The sequence below is a fragment of the Uranotaenia lowii genome, chromosome 3 (assembly GCF_029784155.1).
Source record: "Uranotaenia lowii strain MFRU-FL chromosome 3, ASM2978415v1, whole genome shotgun sequence".
NCBI classification, from domain to species: Eukaryota; Metazoa; Arthropoda; class Insecta; order Diptera; family Culicidae; genus Uranotaenia; species Uranotaenia lowii.
This window is the reverse complement of record NC_073693.1, coordinates 160,944,308-160,964,587: the sequence shown is the minus strand read 5'-3', so window position 1 is coordinate 160,964,587 and position 20,280 is coordinate 160,944,308. Positions and strand designations below refer to the sequence as shown.

The following is a 20,280-nucleotide window of genomic DNA, read 5'->3' as shown; positions in this document are numbered from 1 at the left end:
TAGTTATTCGTGATTCAATAAAACTTACATCGATTGTAAATTCACCCTCGTGTTTCTATTCTATGATGCTTCGTTTCTTTAATGTTTATTTTCCAATACACTGATAGGCAGCTTATGACTTATGAGTTCACAATGGGACCTTGAACTTTGTTAACTTTTTCTTTGGTTTCAGCTTATAGACAGTTTACCTGCCATTACCATTGGTGAGAAATTAAGTTGTTGGCACCAGATTTAAAAATTCTTGATTAGCTCTGTTTGTTTTTGTCAATCCCTAACCACATTATATGAAATACAACTAAATGCATTACATCTGTTTTACCTCTTTTCAGAGCTGGACAAAGTGGGACTCGATGCGATTCTCAGCGGTGCCTACTGTCGATCGCAAATGTATCTGTCCCGGCAGATGGCGCGTTTGCGGCCGGAACTGACAATGTCCATGTTCTCAGGTAAGTTTCCGAATCAGCAAACAATCAACCCAAACGATTGGTCGTTGTTATTAGTTTTCAATTCATCGCCCGAGAAGAATAGCAATTTGCGAGACGGACAAGCTGCCCGCCTGCATATATCAGGTCCAATTCAGTCCTTGAGTGGGCTTTTTAATATTCTCAATCCGTTGCCCAAATAAACTAAACATGCAGCTTGTGTTCTGATTCAATACGGTTTTCATTTGTTGCCCGAGGGAGGAGAATGCATATTTAAAGGGATAGTATCGTGGGGATCTTCACTATCGCTAGGGATGCTCCGGGATGTTCGTCGTATTGTAGCCCAGAGATTGTTCCTGGATGTTTTTCACACTGACCTAGACTAGAAACTTGACTGTTCAAACATGTAAAGCTCCTTTGTCTTTCTAAGGGGGTACGAATAGTTTTCCATGCAGCGCAGCATAAAACTCGAATCATGCTTATTTTTTGGTTCAACACATATCGTCTTTTGAAAAAAAAAAAGAAAAAAAAAACTTAACGTTCAACTTATTCAGTATAAAGGGGGCAGCGCAGCTGTATGTTGTGCTATATTTTCAACCATCTACACTTGCATATATGTATGTATGCATATTGGAAAGACACGATATTATTCAGTTTTTGTCTGTGCTCCTGTGAATTCTTAGAAAAAAGTTGAATTTCTCCCTTGCATATATGTAGCTCTTTCTTATTCACAAAGATTTCTAATAATTTTTTGACTTCTCCTACACACAATTCCTATTTGATTTTCATTTTTAATCAGCAGTTTGTATTAGAAATTTGGAAAGAAGTCCACACAATGCTTCAGTACCGTCAACTGGGGACACTTGCAACACTTTTCAACTTTAATGGCTTCTAAAAACTTAATGTCCACAGGTAATCATACCGCTTGTACATCAAAAGTTTTAAGATTGACGAGAAATCAAATCGACGCAGTCAGGAAAATAATTGGTTTCACCAGTTGTTTTTTAATTGCAATTTTGACCCTACTAAGAAAAAGGGGTTAGTTGCAATAAAGTTTGTTTTTAATGAAAAATCAAATCGTTTGAAAATTATAGTTTTCGATTTTTTTTTACGTAATAAGGCCAGAACAAATTTCAAATCCTTCTTTTGTCACTTGGAGTTGAAACATTGCGAGGGGGGGACAATAAAAATAATGCGAAAAACAAATAAATTGGAATAAATTGCACGGAAGCTTGTGTGCAACAAAATTGCACGCTATATCGTTGCACAAAACTTATAAATCAAGCAATTTTTTATCGAATTATTCAATCAAATCAAGAAAACAAAAGGTAAAATAACTTCCATCTTACTAAATTTGTTTTCTTGGTCTTGTAATCTTTCAGATATTCGAATTTTTCATCGAAATTTACATAAATTACTTAAAACTTTATTTATTCCCCCCTTCTGGTTTTTTGGAAATTCCGAAGGGGGGGGGGGGGTGACAATTGCTTTAATTTTTGGTTTTGTTCAAATTAAATTTTACATTTTTCTGTCAAAAATGTTTTTTGAAAAAGCATAAGGGTGTTGAAAACATTTAGGGGTAAAAAAATACTACAACAAAATTCTATTCGCTGAAGTTTTTAATGTTTGGATGGATTTTGAAATTAACAAACGTGTGATGCAAAACAATCATATTCCAGCATATGAAAACAAGATTTAAAAAGGCATGAGATCGAATCCCGGTCACGGCATACATAGTTGACTTTCTATGGGTTGGTGGTTTTAACATTTGTAAGATCGTCACCAACGTTGCAGTACATAAAAAAACGACATTCAAATAAAATTTATAACAGTGGAAGTGATAAAATTGTGAATCGGAGTGCAAACAAAACATTGTAAATGAATTGTTAATTGGTTATTAAAAAAAGTTACAGAGGTTGTATATAAGAAACAACCGATAAGTTCACGTAGAATTACGACAGCCTGTCCTTTGTCAATGTGTTTTTCGTCTTAAATTAGCATTCTTGAATAAAGTATGTCGATTTTTTTTAAAGGAAATGATTTTCAAGAAAAATCAGTCTTCCCTAAATTGTCGTTTAAATACCTATTAATGGTCTAAAACGACCCATATAGATAGAATGCAGCTTGCTCAACTGCATAACAAAAGGCGAATTAAATATAAGTAAGGTACACCGGGGTAAGTGGGGACGGTTTTTCGTATAGTTCAACTTTAAAAAATCATTAAAAAATCAGCAGTGGATCAATTTTGATAAAACTGCATTCAATGTGATGCAGAACATGTTGTTTACAAATGCTGAAAAGATGAGCTTGATAGACGCAAAGCGAAAAAAGTTATCACGTAAATTTTTATGCTGCTGGTGTCTTCACTTACCCCGCTTTATGGGGTAAGTGGGGACGGTAGATTTTCCCTTTGATTTCTCAGGAAATTTTCAACAAATTTGTGTTTTCTTGGTTGAATACGTTACTTTATTACTCGATCCGTCCAAAATTTTGAAAAAAGTTCATGGTAGTGATTATTGTGTTCAATTTATGTTACAACACACGAGATCCGATTTTATCGAAAATATATACCGTCAACTGGGGCAACATGCAACAATTTTCAACTTCAATGGCTTCTAAAAAACTTATGTTCATAGTTTATCGTATCCTTTATGCATCAAAAGTTTTAAGGATGCTGGGGCATCAAATTGGCGTAGTTAAAAAAATTATTGGTTTCTTCAGTTATTTTTAATTTTCTAAAAACATGCGATTTTCACACTCCTTAGAAAATGGGGTAACTTGCAACAAACTTTGTTTTAAATGAAAAATCTTATGAACACGTACGAAAATTCATAGTTTTTAATATATTTGCGATGCCTTAAAGACCATTTCGCATGTCAACACCAATTGCAGTAGTTTTAAGGTCTGTAAAAACAAATTTTCACATTTTTTCTGAAAATAAGGATGCTGCATACATTTAGGGGTTAAATAATACTACGAAAAATTCTACAAGCTGAAATCATAAAAATAAATGTTTGGATGAATGAAATTTAAATGTTTACCAACGCGTGATGCAAAACATTCATATTCCAGCACATGGAAACGAGATTTACAAGGTATTTCTTTGATTTGCATTTTGTTGCATTTAACCCCAGACACCTAACTGAATTTTAAAAATATTCATTTAAAAAAATTGGGTGATTGTTCGAAAAATATTTTTACACTAACAATGTTGGTATAACATGAGGAAACCTGTGAAAAGTTTGTAGGTAATTTTATCAAGCCGATCCGTCATACTGGGTAAAGTTTTTTTCGGCATCAAAAAATGTTAAAATTTGTACATTTATTGCTCGATTTTTCAAATTTTACATAAAAATAAAAAACTTAAGACAACTAGCTTAAGATGCGAGAAATTATGTCATCATCACTTTGTTATCATTAAAATATAACTTTATTAGAATACATTAAATTAAAAACTGATTCATTGTAGTATTATATAAATGTTGCATCGAACCCCGCTGTTGCATGATGCCCCGTTTGACGGTACTTATTTCAGTACTTTTCCCAACTTTTCATGATCCGAATGCTAAATAAAGCTAAAATGTATTGAATGAAGAGGAGAAAATTGAAAAAATGTGTAAACATCATGTATATATAAAGCCGTCCCCACTTACCCCAGGTAGGGTTTGGAGACAACATTTTAGATTTTTTAAAATAAACTATTTTTTCTTAATTTTTAATCGTAGTTTCTTTTCCTAACTTGTTGTTTCGAATTCAAGGATTGTTTCAATGTAAAGTTTTTCGTCAAGAGCCAGCTAGTTTACGAGAAATTTGCGATTGAAAAAGATACACATCAACTCCACATCGTAGTTAAAAATAGAAACTTAACAAAAAGTCACCGTAAACATCCGCTATTGTCGGAACCGTATCTCTTTTACAGTTGATGGATAGATTGCAAGTAAATTTAACATTCTGGTTTAAAAGTTTGAAAATATAGTTTACAGTATTGTTTTAATAGCCACCGTCCCCACTTACCCCGCGTCCCCACTTACCCCGGTGTACCTTATAAGCAGAAACAAAGCCGATGTCGTCGAAATGATTGCGCCCGGCAGTTATGCAAATAATGTTATCAACACACGAGCTTTGTATCAAACGCTTGCGAGAATAGCTTTCAATGACTGCTTTGATCTAAACGCTTGACTCAGTGCAAAAGTTCTCGAACTGTTTCGCCTCATGCGTCTCGTTGGAATCAGTATTATGCTTTCATTTCCCTTCAGATCACATTGCAATCGATAACTTAACATGTTGATTTTACCTAGGATTCCGGAGCAAGCGTTATATTAACCATGTTTTCATTCCATCACAGAATTATAAACGGTCCTTTTCAGGGCCAAAAACTTTTAAAGAGTTGTTCTTGATCTTTTTAAATTTTTGAAAGTCGTGTGCGTTGAGTGGGCGGTATGGATGGGTGTGGGGTGGTGTGCGATGGGTAGGTGGTGGTGTGCGATGGGTGGGTGGTTGTGTGCTATAGGTGGGTGGCATGTAAAAGCTGGGCGGTGTGAGATGGATGTGTGGAGGTGTGCGATGGGTGGTGAGGATGGGTGGGTGGGTGGTGAGGATGGGTGGGTGGGTGGTACAGCGCGAAGGGTGGTGAGGTTAGGAGGGAGAGCGATGTGGGAAGAGGGCGGCGGTTGGCGGGTGATGTTCCATGAGAGGTTTTTTTTGTGATGGGAGGTGTGCGTGTGCGTGTGCGTGTATGTATGTATGTATGTATGTATGTATGTATGTATGTATGTATGTATGTATGTATGTATGTATGTATGTATGTATGTATGTGTGTGTGTGTGTGTGTGTGTGTGTGTGTGTGTGTGTGTGTGTGTGTGTGTGTGTGTGTGTGTGTGTGTGTGTGTGTGTGTGTGTGTGTGTGTGTGTGTGTGTGTGTGTGTGTGTGTGTGTGTGTGTGTGTGTGTGTGTGTGTGTGTGTGTGTGTGTGTGTGTGTGTGTGTGTGTGTGTGTGTGTGTGTGTGTGTGTGTGTGTGTGTGTGTGTGTGTGTGTGTGTGTGTGTGTGTGTGTGTGTGTGTGTGTGTGTGTGTGTGTGTGTGTGTGTGTGTGTGTGTGTGTGTGTGTGTGTGTGTGTGTGTGTGTGTGTGTGTGTGTGTGTGTGTGTGTGTGTGTGTGTGTGTGTGTGTGTGTGTGTGTGTGTGTGTGTGTGTGTGTGTGTGTGTGTGTGTGTGTGTGTGTGTGTGTGTGTGTGTGTGTGTGTGTGTGAAAGAATTACACTCCCGCGGGCTTTCCTCTATCTCATAAAAAAAGATGCTAGCCATTACAGATGTACCGAATATTCGGTCGGTCGGATATTCGGCGCCGAATACCGCCCAAAAACCGTTAAGCCGAATATTTGGCTCACCTAAGCTGAGCTAAGTATTTAGCCGAATAGGCCGAATACATATTTATTTTTCAAATTTAAATAATAACATTATTATCAAATTTTTCAAATGAATTTGGATAATTTATAGAACACCCAAAAGTAATGTTGAAAAATCTACACAATCATCAAAATTCAAGGTTTCAGTTAAGCATCTTAGGTGTATTCGTGTATCTTTCACTGTACATCGTACAGGAGAATGCTAACAAATATAGCTTTATGCATTGATTATGGTTTATTCCAGATTTTCTTGAAATATCCAGGCTTGCCCATAAATCCAATAAAAAATTCAAGATTATTCGAATCTGGCCGAGATGCCCAGATATTGTTCAAAACTTCTCAGATTTTGCCGGGCTTTATTCAAATAATTAGTCAAATCAAATAAAAAAAATTCTTATTTCTCTTTGAAAATTTCAAGATTTTTTGTTTAAAAACGATTTTTAAACAATTCCAAAATGGAAAAAAAATTATGTTTAATCCTTAGATACGATTTTAATACTGCTCCTGCGATTCAATGAAAACATATACAGGGTTGCTAGCGAACCGGGAAACCAGAAAAAACCGGGATTTTCGGCAACTCACCGGGAAAATTGTCATGCTTGGGGGATTTTTTCACGGAATTTCAAAAATATTTTAAAAATTATATCTAAATTTAAGAATAGTTTTTGACAGTCTTTATATAGATTTATCTCATAAACGCTTCTTTTCGTTCATTAGTAAACAAACGAAGTTTGATTTTTTTTCGTTCTGCACAAGTGTGCTGTACTTACAAGCATAACTCCAATGTTATAAATTTTATAATGAAACTATCATGGACAAAACTAACTACAGCCGAACCTGGATAAGTGAGAATCCAAAGGACTGAACATTTTTTCTCGTTTACATGTCTTATTTAAAAATTGTATCGAAAACATGCTCCTGTCGAAATCTAAAGTCTTTACTCTAATAAGGCCCATTTACACTTCCCGTGAAAAAACAACTTGAAAAAATCTTGTTTTATCAATAACTCAAAAACGCGACGCAACTAACATGGTTGAATCGATGGGGAATGGTTGAAGGATGAAATTCCAGCCGGATTTGTTGCTTAAAACCAAATAACTGTTTTTATTGCGATTCCCACGGTTTTCACCGCGGAAATTTCATCATGGCGGCGAAATCAGAATAAACACAGTTCTATCAGGTTTTAAATAAGGAAGAAGTCCTACTGGAATTTCATCTTTCAACAATTCCCCATCGATTCCCATATGTCACAAAACCTAGTTTCCTCGCGTTGTTGAGTTATTGACGAAATAAGATTTTTCACGTGAAGTGTAAATGGGCCTTTGGAGAATAATATCTTACATTCAAACGATTAAAATTCAGCCCTGTCTTATTCACGATTTTCTATATTTTCACGAAACTTCAGTTCAAAGGACTAGGGCACTACTAAAGTAATTCTTTGTTTGATATTGAAAAAAAAAACAATTTTGTCTAAATCATGTCTTTGGATTGGCACAAAAATATAACTGCATTCAATGATTTTGAGTTTTGTATGACAAATCCCCATTCAAGTTGGCAAACTGATTTGATTCTATATTTCGTTGTATTTTTTTTATACATATTTCTATACAAACTATACAACTTTTTTCTACAACTCTCTAAAAATTCCATAAAATTTCACAGTGGCTGAAAAGTGCTACATCATAGCTTCAAGATCAATTGAATCATCATAATACCCTGAGTGCTTATTGAGGAAAAAGCACTACGTGTTAAAAGACGCCAAATTATTTGTCATGATTTCTAACCGGTTAACAAGTTTGGGATACAATTGTTAAGGCCTTTTACAATTTTTTTCATTCATCATGAGTTTACATTAAAAAAATGAGAAAAATCATCATTTATAACCGAAAAAAAAAACGGGGAAAACCCGGGAAGAACTTTGGAATTTCAAAACGAAAAACCGCTAGCAACCCTGCATAAATTTCAAGTTGTTTTCTCTCACTTTCCTATTGTATGTTTTTTACTCGATTTTGTTCAAATTTCCCCTTTTTTTTACATTTTTTTTTCCTAAAATTGCCCTGCTTTGCCCAATCGTTTGGTTGAAAGTATGGCATGCTTAAGTTTGAAGGCTGTTAAAAACAGTCATACTTTTTTTTTTTTTGAGCAGGGAAAAGCCCCTGGGAGTGTAGCTACTTTCAGGCCACTTCTCCCAAAGGCATAAAACCTCCTCATCACTTTATTGGCGGTGGGTGGTGGTGGAGGGCGGTGATGGTGGGCGGTGGCGGCTGGTGGCGAGAAAAAAAAATGCGTATACAGTATACACACATACATTAGTGACAAAGCGTGACGTTTTTAACAACTATTTTGAAGATATCTTGCTCAAATTCGACTTTCATCTAATTCGATGGCAAAAAATCAGTTTCAAATTGCTTGGCATCAGTTTAGACGTGTTTTTCCGGATTTCATAGGAACCCATCTCTTTGGTAATAATCGCCCTTGGAGTGACAAGTCATCTGATGTACTTTCAGTTTTTGGTTGAATTTTTCAAATCAGAGAGACCCCTACTTGAAAAATATCTTTTTATACATCATCTTATTATATCATCTGGTTAAAAAAAACCAACTCTAGACTTAAGATTAAAGAAATAGAAGGAAGTGTAAATAATCACTTTTGTATTTTTATTAAAAACCCAGCACTATATTCGACTGAATATTCGGCCGAATATTTGTTTGGCCGAATAGTTGAAAAAGTCAATATTCGGTATTCAGCAGCCGTTCGCCGAATATCACTATTCGGTACATCTCTACTAGCCATCATATCCTCGAAAAATGTACGCTTAGAAAAAGAAATCTCTTCGAGGAAACATGAAGTTTCATTGAGATCCTGTATGTGTCTGTGTTCGTTTTAAAAAGAGAAAATAAATAAAAGGTTAATCTTTGATTTACATTTCTATGCAGTATAGCCCGGACTCCGGACTAGTAACTGAATTAAAAATTATTTATTTGAATATATCTGGTGATTTTCCGAAAAATATTTTTAAACCAACAGTGTTGGTAAAGGATAACAAAAGCAATATAAAGTTTGTGAGTGAAATTATTATGCCAATCCGTCATACTGGATGAAATTGTTTACAGCATCGAAAAATGTAAAAATTTGTAATCTAAAGCCCGATTTTTTAAATTTTCTATGAGAATCAAAACTTTTAAAAACTATTTCACGAAGTGAGAAACTAACATTTTGTTATCATTAAACGATAACTTTATTACATTTCATCAAAATAAAATTTGAATGAGTAATGTGGTATACAAATGTGGCACCTAACCCTCTTATTGCATGATGCCCCGTTTGACGGTTATAGGGTGTCCCATTTATGGCTAAGCACGATTTTGTACCAACCTTGCTCATTCCGGAGAGCGTTTAAAAGGCTGATTTCTGCTGTGCGTTGCTTGTTTACAGTTCAACTTAAAATTCTGTGTATCGTGAGCTTCAGTTTTTCTTCATAATTTTCGTAAAAATGAAAAGCATTTTCGGACTTGTGATATAGCTTTCTGAGCCGATGTCCGTGAGTTCGAGCCCAAGAGTTAACATCGATCACAGTTGTACCGGATAAGTTTTTCAATGACTTTTCACCAACTGCATCGTTGATATAAGTTGCGAATGACATAATGATGTTAAAACGACTATAATCGAAACAAAAAAAAAAAAAAAAAAATGAGAAGCATTTTGCCGGAGAAACCCAGAAATATCGTTCACAAATAGTTTACTTGCCCCATCATTTCGCTGAATCAGTTTGCGAAAATGGAGGGAGTAAGCATTAGAGCGTTTCGGAATGCGATTATGTAGCATGGAGAGGAAAGTAGCTTCTTCGATAAAAACAATCTGGGCAGAAATCGGGTCCGGTCTTTGGACCGGAAAGTCATGCGTGCTTAAGCCATTAGAAAGACTGCCTTCGTTCGGGGTGTGCCTAAAATCCACACCGTCCGTCGTTCTAAGGTAAGATTGCGTCTAAAGCGGGCCATAGACTACACAAATGGCTCGTGCAAATTCGATGTTTCCATGACGATTGTTTGAATCTATGCTCGTCCACACACAATACAAACATATTTCACGCGAACACAAACGATTGCTGGCGAAATCAGCAACCGCAACAAAAAAAAACCATCTCCACCCTGGCTGGGGCTGAGTAAATGGCTTGGATTTTGTACAAGCAGCACCATACACCATGCCACAGAGAGTGGTTTGTACGAAATATTTCGATCCCGATCGATTTTACTCAAACCGTTTGCGCGATCATTCAAGCAGTGCCATGCACGATGCAAATCGTATTCAAGGCGACAAAATTTCATCGAATTTCATCGCATTTGCCCAAATGTGGTGTAGTCTATGGCCCGCTCAAGGGCACATAAGACGGATTTCACGCCAAATCGACACACCCTCTCAGAATTCAATGAAACTTTGTGGGCATAAAGATCTTAACTAGAAAGATATCTTGGCACTTAGTTTTCCCAAAAAATATGTAGTCTAACATTTGAAAAGGGCCAAACTATTCAGGCACAAATTTTATGAACATTTTTAGCTCGAAAATAGCAATTCCTACACAAATTGTGTTCATGAGAGAGTTTTTGAAAAATGATTGAAATTATAGAAAAAAAATATTGATTTTCTTTAAATCATACACTGAAAAAAATGCTTTCCAAAACTTTCCAAAAACTGAAACTCAATTTCCCAAAAAATGCCGTCTCAGAATTTGATGATTTTTTTTCTAAGCCAGGCCTAAAGCCTTTTTTTTTAAAGCGGGGTAATTAAGGCCTACAAGTCGTCCATACATTGCAACTTTTGCATATGGAATACATTTGTCTGATAAAACATTTTTCATGTTTTTTTTTGCAAATCATGTAATTTATTTTTTCAGTGTAGATTTCCAATCTTAAATTCAAAAACCGCTTCTCTTAATTGATTGTATTGATTTTGAAGAATTAAGAGCTTCGATTGTAATAATTGATAGTAAAAGTAAGTAGAAATCCTACACTGAAAAAATGCAAACTTAAAGTCGATTTAAAAAAAAATGGCCATCTCCGAACTGAATGATTTTTTTTTCATTGGTTGTGGGGAATACTGTGGTCTACAAGACTTCTGAACATCGCAAAATGGGCACTCTTAAGGGAAAAAAGGTTTTCCTAACAAAAACTTTTTCGTTTTTTTATGAGAATCGAAAAACAATGTCATGAGTGTGTAATGATAAAAGTGAATAAGAAGCAGATCATTAAAATAATCCTTTCTTGGCATATTTAAAAATAAGAATATTTAAAAATAAGTACTAACATAACACATAGGTACTATCGCAATAGTAGTAGATTAGGGCGGGAGGGCTTCGTTTGATCGACCTTAATTCTGAGAGGGTCATGCCAATTACTATGTCGAGTTGACGCTAAATCCGTTATAACTAGAAAAATGGAGTAAAAACCAAGCTGCTTCCGTCAAACCAAGAACTCGAACTGAAGAAAGTATGGGTTTACATGCATAACACGGATTCACAGGTTGTGCAGAATCTTATGGCCAAGGTGCAGGCATTTGCGTATGGACTGTAAATAAAATACGAGTAAAATGATAAACATCCTTATTCTGGTTTTCGATTGAATGGCATTCGTTCGAAAGTTTCCCCGATTCGTATTCTTGTTTTCGTTCGAACGTATAAAACAGTTCGATCTTTCGAACATAGTTCGTTCGAACGAATGGATGCATTCGATCGAACGTTTTTCTGCTACCGCTCGACAAACGCAAGTCTAATGCTGCGAACTGGGAACGTTTGATTGAAGAGCTCTGATATGATGCAAACATATTTTGCGCAAAATTAAAGAAAATTGGAGAAGGAAAAATAACATTAAAGAAATCCGATTTTAAACGAATTGAGCCAAATTGGCGGAAATTTTTTCCATTAAATAAGACCGGTTGGGAATGTCAAGGATGTTAAAATTATTAAACTTTAACGGGGTTGGAAAAATTGTAAAAAATCGTTTCTTTAAAATAATAAAAAAAAATCAAATTGGGATTTGTACATAAATCATTTTTATTACAAGAATCATCCATTTGTATATCAGATTTTAAACCGAGTTCCGAAACATAAAACCGTCTTAGGAGGAACGTCAGCAACAGAGAAAGCATCAACACCGGCGGGTATCGGCTCCTGCTCGTTTTCCATCTTCTTAACATCCGTGTTTTCGCTGCTGCTGGTGGTGTTGATGGCAGGCAGGCAAGATCTATACGTTCTTGTTTCCGGGTCGTTTCCTTCCTCTTCCGTACTTTAATCGGACGAGCAAATTTTCACAACATTACCTAACACGGTTGTTTACATGGAATTGGCTATCGAGAAATGTCATTTTTATACGCAGGGCTGCCTCAAAATTTCGAATTTCATCTGGTAACACCAATGTCGAACGTATCGCATTCGAACGAAAACAAGAATAGCTTTTTCGGATTCGTTCGAACGAAAGCCTGATACGCTGTAAACAAGAATAAGGGTGAAAATGAAGTTTAATAGTTTTTTTTCAATCTCTGAAAATTTAATGGCAATCGGATGAACACTCGAATTTTGCCAATCAATTTTGTGTGTTGCAATTTCATCGTGGACATCCTTTAGTAAACGTTTACGGAATTCAGTAAAATTGTTTGAACTGTGAGTACTTCTATTTTTCAAACTTAGCTTTTATGCGCTCATCCCCCTTTAAGTTTTAATTGAAATTTGAAACTTTGTGATGAATCTTTCTCAACTTTCATTACACATTGTGACTCAAAAAGAACCTTACATTTTCCCAAACCAACACATTGTAAGCTCTCCATTCGTTGACATTATATGACACAGCTTTACCGGATTTATCAACTTATCAAACGGCACTTCGTTGCAGCATTGAATTTGTCTGGCAACAATACGCCCAAGAACACATAAACGAATTGCGGTTACGATAAAAATGGTAGCAATATTTTGCTAAGTGCATGATATAAAACACTCGCCACAAAATTTCATCAAGACAAAACATAACAACCACATAGGACGTCGACGCTATGAATTTCATTGACGGGGAAAAAAAATAAAGCCACAGCTTTCGACGCTCGTTTAAAGGTGTCTGTCACAAGTTGAATATAACTTTTAATAGTTACAATCCAATTTAACTACATAAATAGAAGTCTCGCTTTAGTCAGTAAAGAATTACACGCTTACTAAATCTGTAAAAGCTAGATTTTTTTGTTGGATACAAACACTGCTCCTTTACCGTTATCGATGCGAACGCCATGTGTGTACTAAACCAAAACAAAACACAAGTGAAGGATGTTCTGATGCCTGATTTGATTGCCGACTATTGCTCATACTGTCAAAAAACTACCAATCATGGCCCGTACCTACATGGTGCTGTAATCCGAATGGTATCATTCAAAATAAGTAGAACGTCTCTTTCACTTGTTTGGATATGGAGCCTATGCTGCGAGATAAGTTTGATACCATCATCGAGAGTTGTCATGAGATGATTGTTTGGATTATGCGGTTTACCACAAACGGTTGTTTTGAGTTGTCCCCATTCCACGATGCATTATCCAGAAAGATCCCACTTAAGTTAACCACTTCTTAGTTCATAAATCCGTTGAAATATTTTAATTACAGCAGGATTTTTTTTATCTACATGGTCAAAACCGTGAGTTTTATCGAAAGTTTGTGGACATTTTTGTACAAAATAGTAAACAAAACTGCTGTGTATAATGATAAAAGAGCTATTTCACAATTTTTTGACCTGGTGAAATATCACTGAAACCATACAAAAAAGTATGCAAATCGGGGTCAGTCGACCATCAAGGTCAATAAAGGTAATATTCAGATAGAATAAATAGCATAGCATTGGGTGATTACACACATCTTGCATAGGCTGATACACTAAGTCATAATTGAAATCAACACAAGATGCCAAAATGAGTATCTAGATGCATCACTTATTTCAAGCGTTGATGTTGAAAATAAGTGTGGTAACCTAATGAACACCGCGACAAGTCAATGTCATCAAAATGGGATATTCTGATATAACGAAATGAACTTTGCAGGTGCAGGGACCCATGTAACCCAGGATGTTGTATTCAGAAAGGTGAGGGGAAGAAATTTTTTATGAGAAACCCTTTTTGGCAAATAGGATGAATAAGCAAAAAAAACGAATATGATTTAGAAATAATTTTCTAATACAGTGACCGAAATAAGAATAGTACCACTATGTGTTTTGCTTATTAAAATATGAATGATTGTAAATCACCAAAATGTTCTTCTATAATTTGTTTTGAATTGTTTAACGGATAAATCAGCTATAAGTTTACTTTTTGTGGACGTAGCAATTGGCGTTGAGGACCAAAAATATGAAAAAAGGGTGCGAAACAAGAAAAGTACCACTTGGGTTTTTCAACAAAAACAAGATTATTTCTGAAAAAATAATAATGCGAATAATAATGCTTCCACGAATTATTTGAATAGAAAATTGCATTTTAAGGAGTTTTCTAGAACACCGAAGGTTCAATTCAAAACAAATTATAGAAGAAAATTTCGTTAATTTTTTATCAATCATATTTCAACAAGCAAAACACATAGTGGTACTATTCTTGTTTGGCTTACTGTAGAAACGATCTCACCTAACTCCATTGAAAAGTGATAGGTTTCCACCGGTGCTGTCTTCCAATTCTTCCTGGTTCCGGTGATCTTGAAACTGGTTGCATTCAAATATTTCCAACATCAAAATCGGTTAATCGTATTTTTTATTCACGAGTAAAACCGAGCAAAGATGGTTCTTAACACTCGTCGCTTGAATACTCCGAGAGTACGCAGGTCCTCCTCAAGCAATATCCATGTCTCGTGCCCGTAGAGAACAACCGGTCTAATGAGCGTCATATACAGGTTACACTTCGTGCGAGGGCTAAGTTTTTTCGACCGCAGTTGCTTGTGAAGTCCATAGTAGGCACGACTTCCGCTGATAATTCGCCGCCGGATCTCACGGCTGGTGTCATTGTCTGCGATCATCAGTGAGCCGAGATAGACAAAGTCTTCGACTATCTCCAGCTCATCGCCGTCGACTGTGACCTTGTTATTGCTGGACAAGCGGGTTCGGTCGGTCTCGGATCCGCAGGCCAGCATGTACTTCGTTTTGGACGTATTAATTATTAACCCAATCCTTCCTGCTTCGCGTTTCAGTTTGCGGTAGATCTCTTCCACCGCCGCAGATGATCTGCCGACTATATCAATGTCATCGCAAAAGCAGATAAGTTGATCGGATCTGTTGGAAATCGTGCCCCGCATTTCGCCCACCGCTCGTCGAATAACACCTTCTAGCGACACGTTGAACATCATTCAGAATAGATCATCACCTTGTCGCAGCCCCCTGCGCGATTCAAATGAACTCGACAATTCACCCGAATTCCGCACACAGCACTGCGTTCCATCCATCGTCGTCTTGATCAGTCTGATCAGCATCCCGGAAAAGCCGTTCTCGTTCATGATTTTCCATAGCTCGTTACGGTCGATCGTGTCGTATGCGGCTTTGAAGTCAATGAATAGATGGTGCGTAGGGACTTGGTATTCACGGCATTTTTGGAGGATTTGCCGTAATGTGAATATCTGGTCTGTCGTTGACCGTCCCTCCATGAAGCCGGCCTGATGACTTCCCATGAATCTGTTTGCTTGTGGCGTAAGGCGGCGGAGTAGGATTGGGTACAACACTTTGTAGGCGGCATTGAGGACAGTGATCGCTCGGTTGTTCTCACAGTCCAATTTGTCGCCCTTCTTGTAGATGGGGCATATTACCCCCTCCTTCCACTGCTCCGGTAGCTGTTCTATGTCCCAGATCCGAACTATCAACCGGTGTAGGCAATCGGCCAACATGTCCGGGCCCATTTTGATGAGTTCAGCTGCGATGCCATCCTTCCCAGCCGACTTGTTTCTATTCAGCTGGCGAATGGCATCTCTAACTTCACTCATCGTTGGGAGTGGCTCCTCTACGTCGTTGGCTACGCCGGCGATGTACCATCCCCCACCGTCTTGATTTCTGCATATGCGCCGTTCAGGTGTTCATCGAAGTGCTGCTTCCATCTTTTGATCACCTCACGATTGTCCGTCAGGATGCCCCCGTCCTTATCCCGGCACATTTCGGCTTGCGGTACGAAGCCTTCGCGGGATGCGTTGAGTTTCTGATAGAACTTTCGTGTTTCTTGGGAACGATGCAGCTGCTCCAGCTCCTCGAGCTCCTTCTCCTCCAGGTGGCGCTTTTTCTCCTGGAAAAGTCGGACTCGCTGCCTCTTCCGCTGTCGGTGATTTTCCACATTTCGACGGGTGACCGCCCGCGCGGCATTCTCTACTGCCGCCCGCGCGGCATTCTCTTCGTCCATCACCCTCCTACACTCCTCGTCGAACCAGTCGTTCTGTCGAGATCGCTCCACATAACCGATGACGTTCTCCGCAGCACTGTTGATGGCTGTCTTGATGGTATCCCAACAGTCCTCGAGAGGGGCTTCGTCAAGCTCGCCGTCTGCCGGCAGCGCTGCTTCGACCGATTGCGCGTAGTCTGCCGCGACCTCAGGTTTCGTGTATTGTTCACTACGGAGAGTTTTGGGCGCATCTTCACCATCACCAGATAATGGTCTGACTCGATGTTGGCGCCTCGACAGGATCTGACGTCGATGATGTACGAGAAGTGCCGGCTGTCTATCAAAACGTGGTCGATCTGTGATTGCGTTTGTCTCGGTGATCTCCAGGTGTACATGTGCTGGAGGTGGTGCTGGAAAAAGGTAGTACGTACGGCCATTCATATGGAGCCGGCGAAATCTATAAATCTGAGGCCGTTTTCGTTGGTCAGCTGGTGCGCACTAAACCTTCCAATTGTCGGTTTGAATTCCTCCTCCTGGCCGACCTGAGCATTAAAATCCCCGATGACGATCTTGATATCACGTTTTGGGCATTCGTCTTTGTCGTCACCGGTACGCTGGAGGTGAAGGCTGTGCACGTTGATGATGCTGATGTTGAAGAAGCGGCCCTTGATTCTCAACCGGCACACTCGTGATTTGATCGGCCACCATCCGAGCACGCGCTTTTGCATCTTTCTCATCACTATAAAAGCTGTTCCAAGCTCGTGTGTGTTGCCGCAGCTATGGTAGATGGCACGACCATCTGGGTACGTTCGTACCGTGGAGCCCTTCCAGCATTACCTCCTGCAGCGCTACGATGTCGAATTTGTGGCTCTTCAATTCGTTGGAGAGCACGTGGGTACTGCCCACAAAATTTAGAGATCGGCAGTTCCATTTTCCAAGTTTCCAATCGCTATTCCCTTTTCGTCGCGTGGGCCTTTGCCGATTTCTACCCGAAATTTGTTGTTCGTTGTTCGTTGCTTATGTTTTTTGTAGTCACGGGCTCGCAGGGCCCGCAGCTAACCCCACTATCCCGCCGTGATGTTGCTGTTTTGGGTCCCGAACACCACCAGGACGTTGTTGCACTCCACATGCCACCCCTGACATGGAGAACAGATGCGTACGAAGCCCCCTAACTCAGTGTGCATGCGACCAAAGCATCCACCCGTTCGAGATCTCTCCAATAAGGACTCGATGTCCAACTGGCAGCAGCTGTGGGACAGCTCAACGAGAGGAAGGTGGACCCATCGTCTGATCCCGCACATCGGGAGCTGGATCGGAAGAAGGCACGGTGAAGTGGACTTCTATATGACGCAATTCCTGACTGGTCATGGATGCTTCTTGAAGTACCACTACCGGTTTGGACATGTGGCTTCGCCATATTGCCCAGATTGTGGTGATGAAGAGGAGACACCCGAACATGTGGTGTTTGTCTGTCCGAGGTTTGCGGCGGTACGTACTTCCATATTTGCCGCCTGTGGGCCTGACACGACAGCAGATAACTTTGTACAGAGGATGTGTGCGGATTCCAACACTTGGCATGCGGTCAGCGATGGGTTCACCCGGATCATGACTGCCCTGCAGAGGAGCTGGAACCAACGGCAGTCCGCGAACGGTGTAGGATGACTCCATCGGCGGGGAGCATCTGAGTAGTGTGCGTCCGATCCCCTGATCGAAGCTACAAAGATAAGGCATCATCTTCTGCGTAGCGGAGGTCAGGGGTGCGCCGCGAACGTGTGTAGGATACCCCACTGTCGGGGGGTATCCGAGTTGTGCCGCTTCCTAAGAGGGAAACTTCGGGGATAAGACTTTACCTTCCTCGTAGCGGATCTCGAGGGAAGAGGGTTAACCACTGTCGGGGGATACCCACGGGTAGAGAGGCTCTCGTTGCCGGGCGAGCCTCTCGAGTCGGTGTAGGATGTCGTCACCGTCGGGAAACATCCGAGTCGTAGCGTTCCAAGTCCCGAATGTGTGCCGTGACAGGCGCGAGTCTAGGATAAGCTGCTCTCGATCTGGCACACAACGGGCAGGAAAATCCGCGGGCCAAAATCCTAGGGTTGCCAACCAAGGGGGATAAAGAAGACCGGACAACGGTCGGAGTAGACTGACCCCATCGACGGGGGGCTGTCGAGTAGAGTGCGTCCGACCCCACGGTTTGAAGTTACAAAGATAAGACAATACCTTCTGCGTAGCGGATGCCGTGGGTGCGCCGCGTTCGTGAGTAGGATGCTCCACCTTCGGGGAGTATCCGAGTGGAGCGGTTCTCAACGACAGAAGCTGCGGGGATAAGACATGACCTTCTTCGCAGTGGAAATCCTTGGGAAAGGGTTATTCCACGTTCGGGGAATACCCACGGGTAGAGTGGCTCTCGACGCCGGGCGAGCCATTCGAGTCGGTGTAGGATGACGTCTTCGTCGGGAATCATCCGAGTCGTTGCGTTAAGTCCCGCGCGTGTGCCGTGACAGGCGCGAGTCTAGGATAAGCTGCTCTCGATCAGGCAATCTTCCGAAAATCAATCATTTTCACCGAGTCGTGCTTGACTACATTCAGAGCCAAAAAATCAAAGCAGTCAAATTTTCCTTCTTCAACCAAATCATACAAACAATCATGCATGACAACGACGCTTCCGTATTTCAAACACTTTTGCGATACATGATGAGGTAAAAAAGGACGCAGAATATCAGCAACGAACGTCTCTATGCTGATTTCCTTCCCTTGACGACTTTCAACCTTTAGGATCATAACTGATATGTATCAGTTCTGAGCGATCTATGTAGGCTATCAGATGATTTTTTATTTTTCGCTTTGCCTAGAAGGACAGAAACATTACTAGGTAACCGCAATGAACTGTCCAGCATGTGCTACAGCTTTTTTGAACATGTGGTCCTGGTATTTATTCAGATTTTACCTTTTGAAACATTAATGATCGTCTATCAATAACGAGCATTATCAACAATGATGCAAGGATAGACGTTCGGGAATGATTGAGGGAGCGACGTTCAAAATGTATCACCAAGTATGTCGATCACCGTCGATTAGCCACGTGACGAATAGCAACGGTAGCCTCCGGTGGGGCATGGTATATCTTCTTGTATCAAGTTAGTGTTGATTTTCGACATATATTCAATGGGTACTTTTACCACGTGCGTATCACAGCACTCGGAGGAAGCATCATTCTAGCTAGAAACCATTCCTGATTGCTTTTCTTGAGCGATTTTCCGACCATTACGATCAGGCACACGACGGGCAAGGTGGCAAACTTCGAACCCTGAAGATAAGAGGTCGGGCTTCGAGTCGTTAGAGGAGAGGTCAGGCCTCAAACCTTCAGGCGGAGAGGTTTGTGGGGTCAACCCCGAGTCTTTATGATAAGAGGTCGGGTCCCGAGTCGTAAGAGGAGGGATCAGGCCCCTTACCAACAAGAGGAGGGGTACAAGTGGTCACCTCGAGTCATTACGAGGAGAGGTCAGATTTCAAGTCGTAAGAGGAGAGATCGGGCCTTGAATCGTGCAGAGGCGAGGTAAACCTCGAGTCGATGCGAGGAGGGGTCGGATCTCAAGTCGTTAGAGGAGAGATCAGGCCTCAAGTCGCGAAGAGGAGAGGTTTGTGTGGGAATCTCGAGTCATTGCGAGGAGATGTCGGTTCCCAAGTCGTTAGAGGAGAGTTCAGGCGTCGAGTCGTAAGGATGAGAGGTTTTGCTGAAAGTGGTCTCGTTAATGAGTATTGCCTTTGAACGCATTAGCGCGAATAGACCTCCCACTATTGAAGCATAGTGTACTAAACAGTTCGAGGTGGGAACCAGGTCTGCGGCCCCAGGTGGAGTTTAGGGAGTAGGGGGTATACACGGAGTATATCATGAGTCTTCCCATTGTACCCATGGACCCAGAGTAGCAAATTGGGGGGAAGCGGTGGCTCGCCGTGCCTTGGAATACAATCCGTAAACCGGGATTTACCACCTGTGGTTACCAACTAAAAAAAAAAAAAGCATCCACCGGGGTTGGGTACCCGATCTCCGCTAAGGTTGCTCACACCCCAGCTAGCTCCACGGGGAGGTAGAG

At 40.1% G+C, this 20,280-nt stretch overlaps 1 protein-coding gene across 8 annotated transcripts in view; it reads left to right on the top strand.

Annotated features, from left to right (window-relative positions):
- LOC129756171 (protein furry) overlaps positions 1 to 20,280 on the top strand; it is a 347,173-nt gene that overhangs the window by 149,536 nt on the left and 177,357 nt on the right. For all 8 annotated transcript variants that reach the window (XM_055752972.1, XM_055752970.1, XM_055752968.1 and 5 more), the window contains one exon: positions 330 to 446. In XM_055752972.1, coding sequence (XP_055608947.1) covers positions 330 to 446 — 117 coding nt within the window. The remainder of the gene's footprint in view (positions 1 to 329; positions 447 to 20,280) is intronic.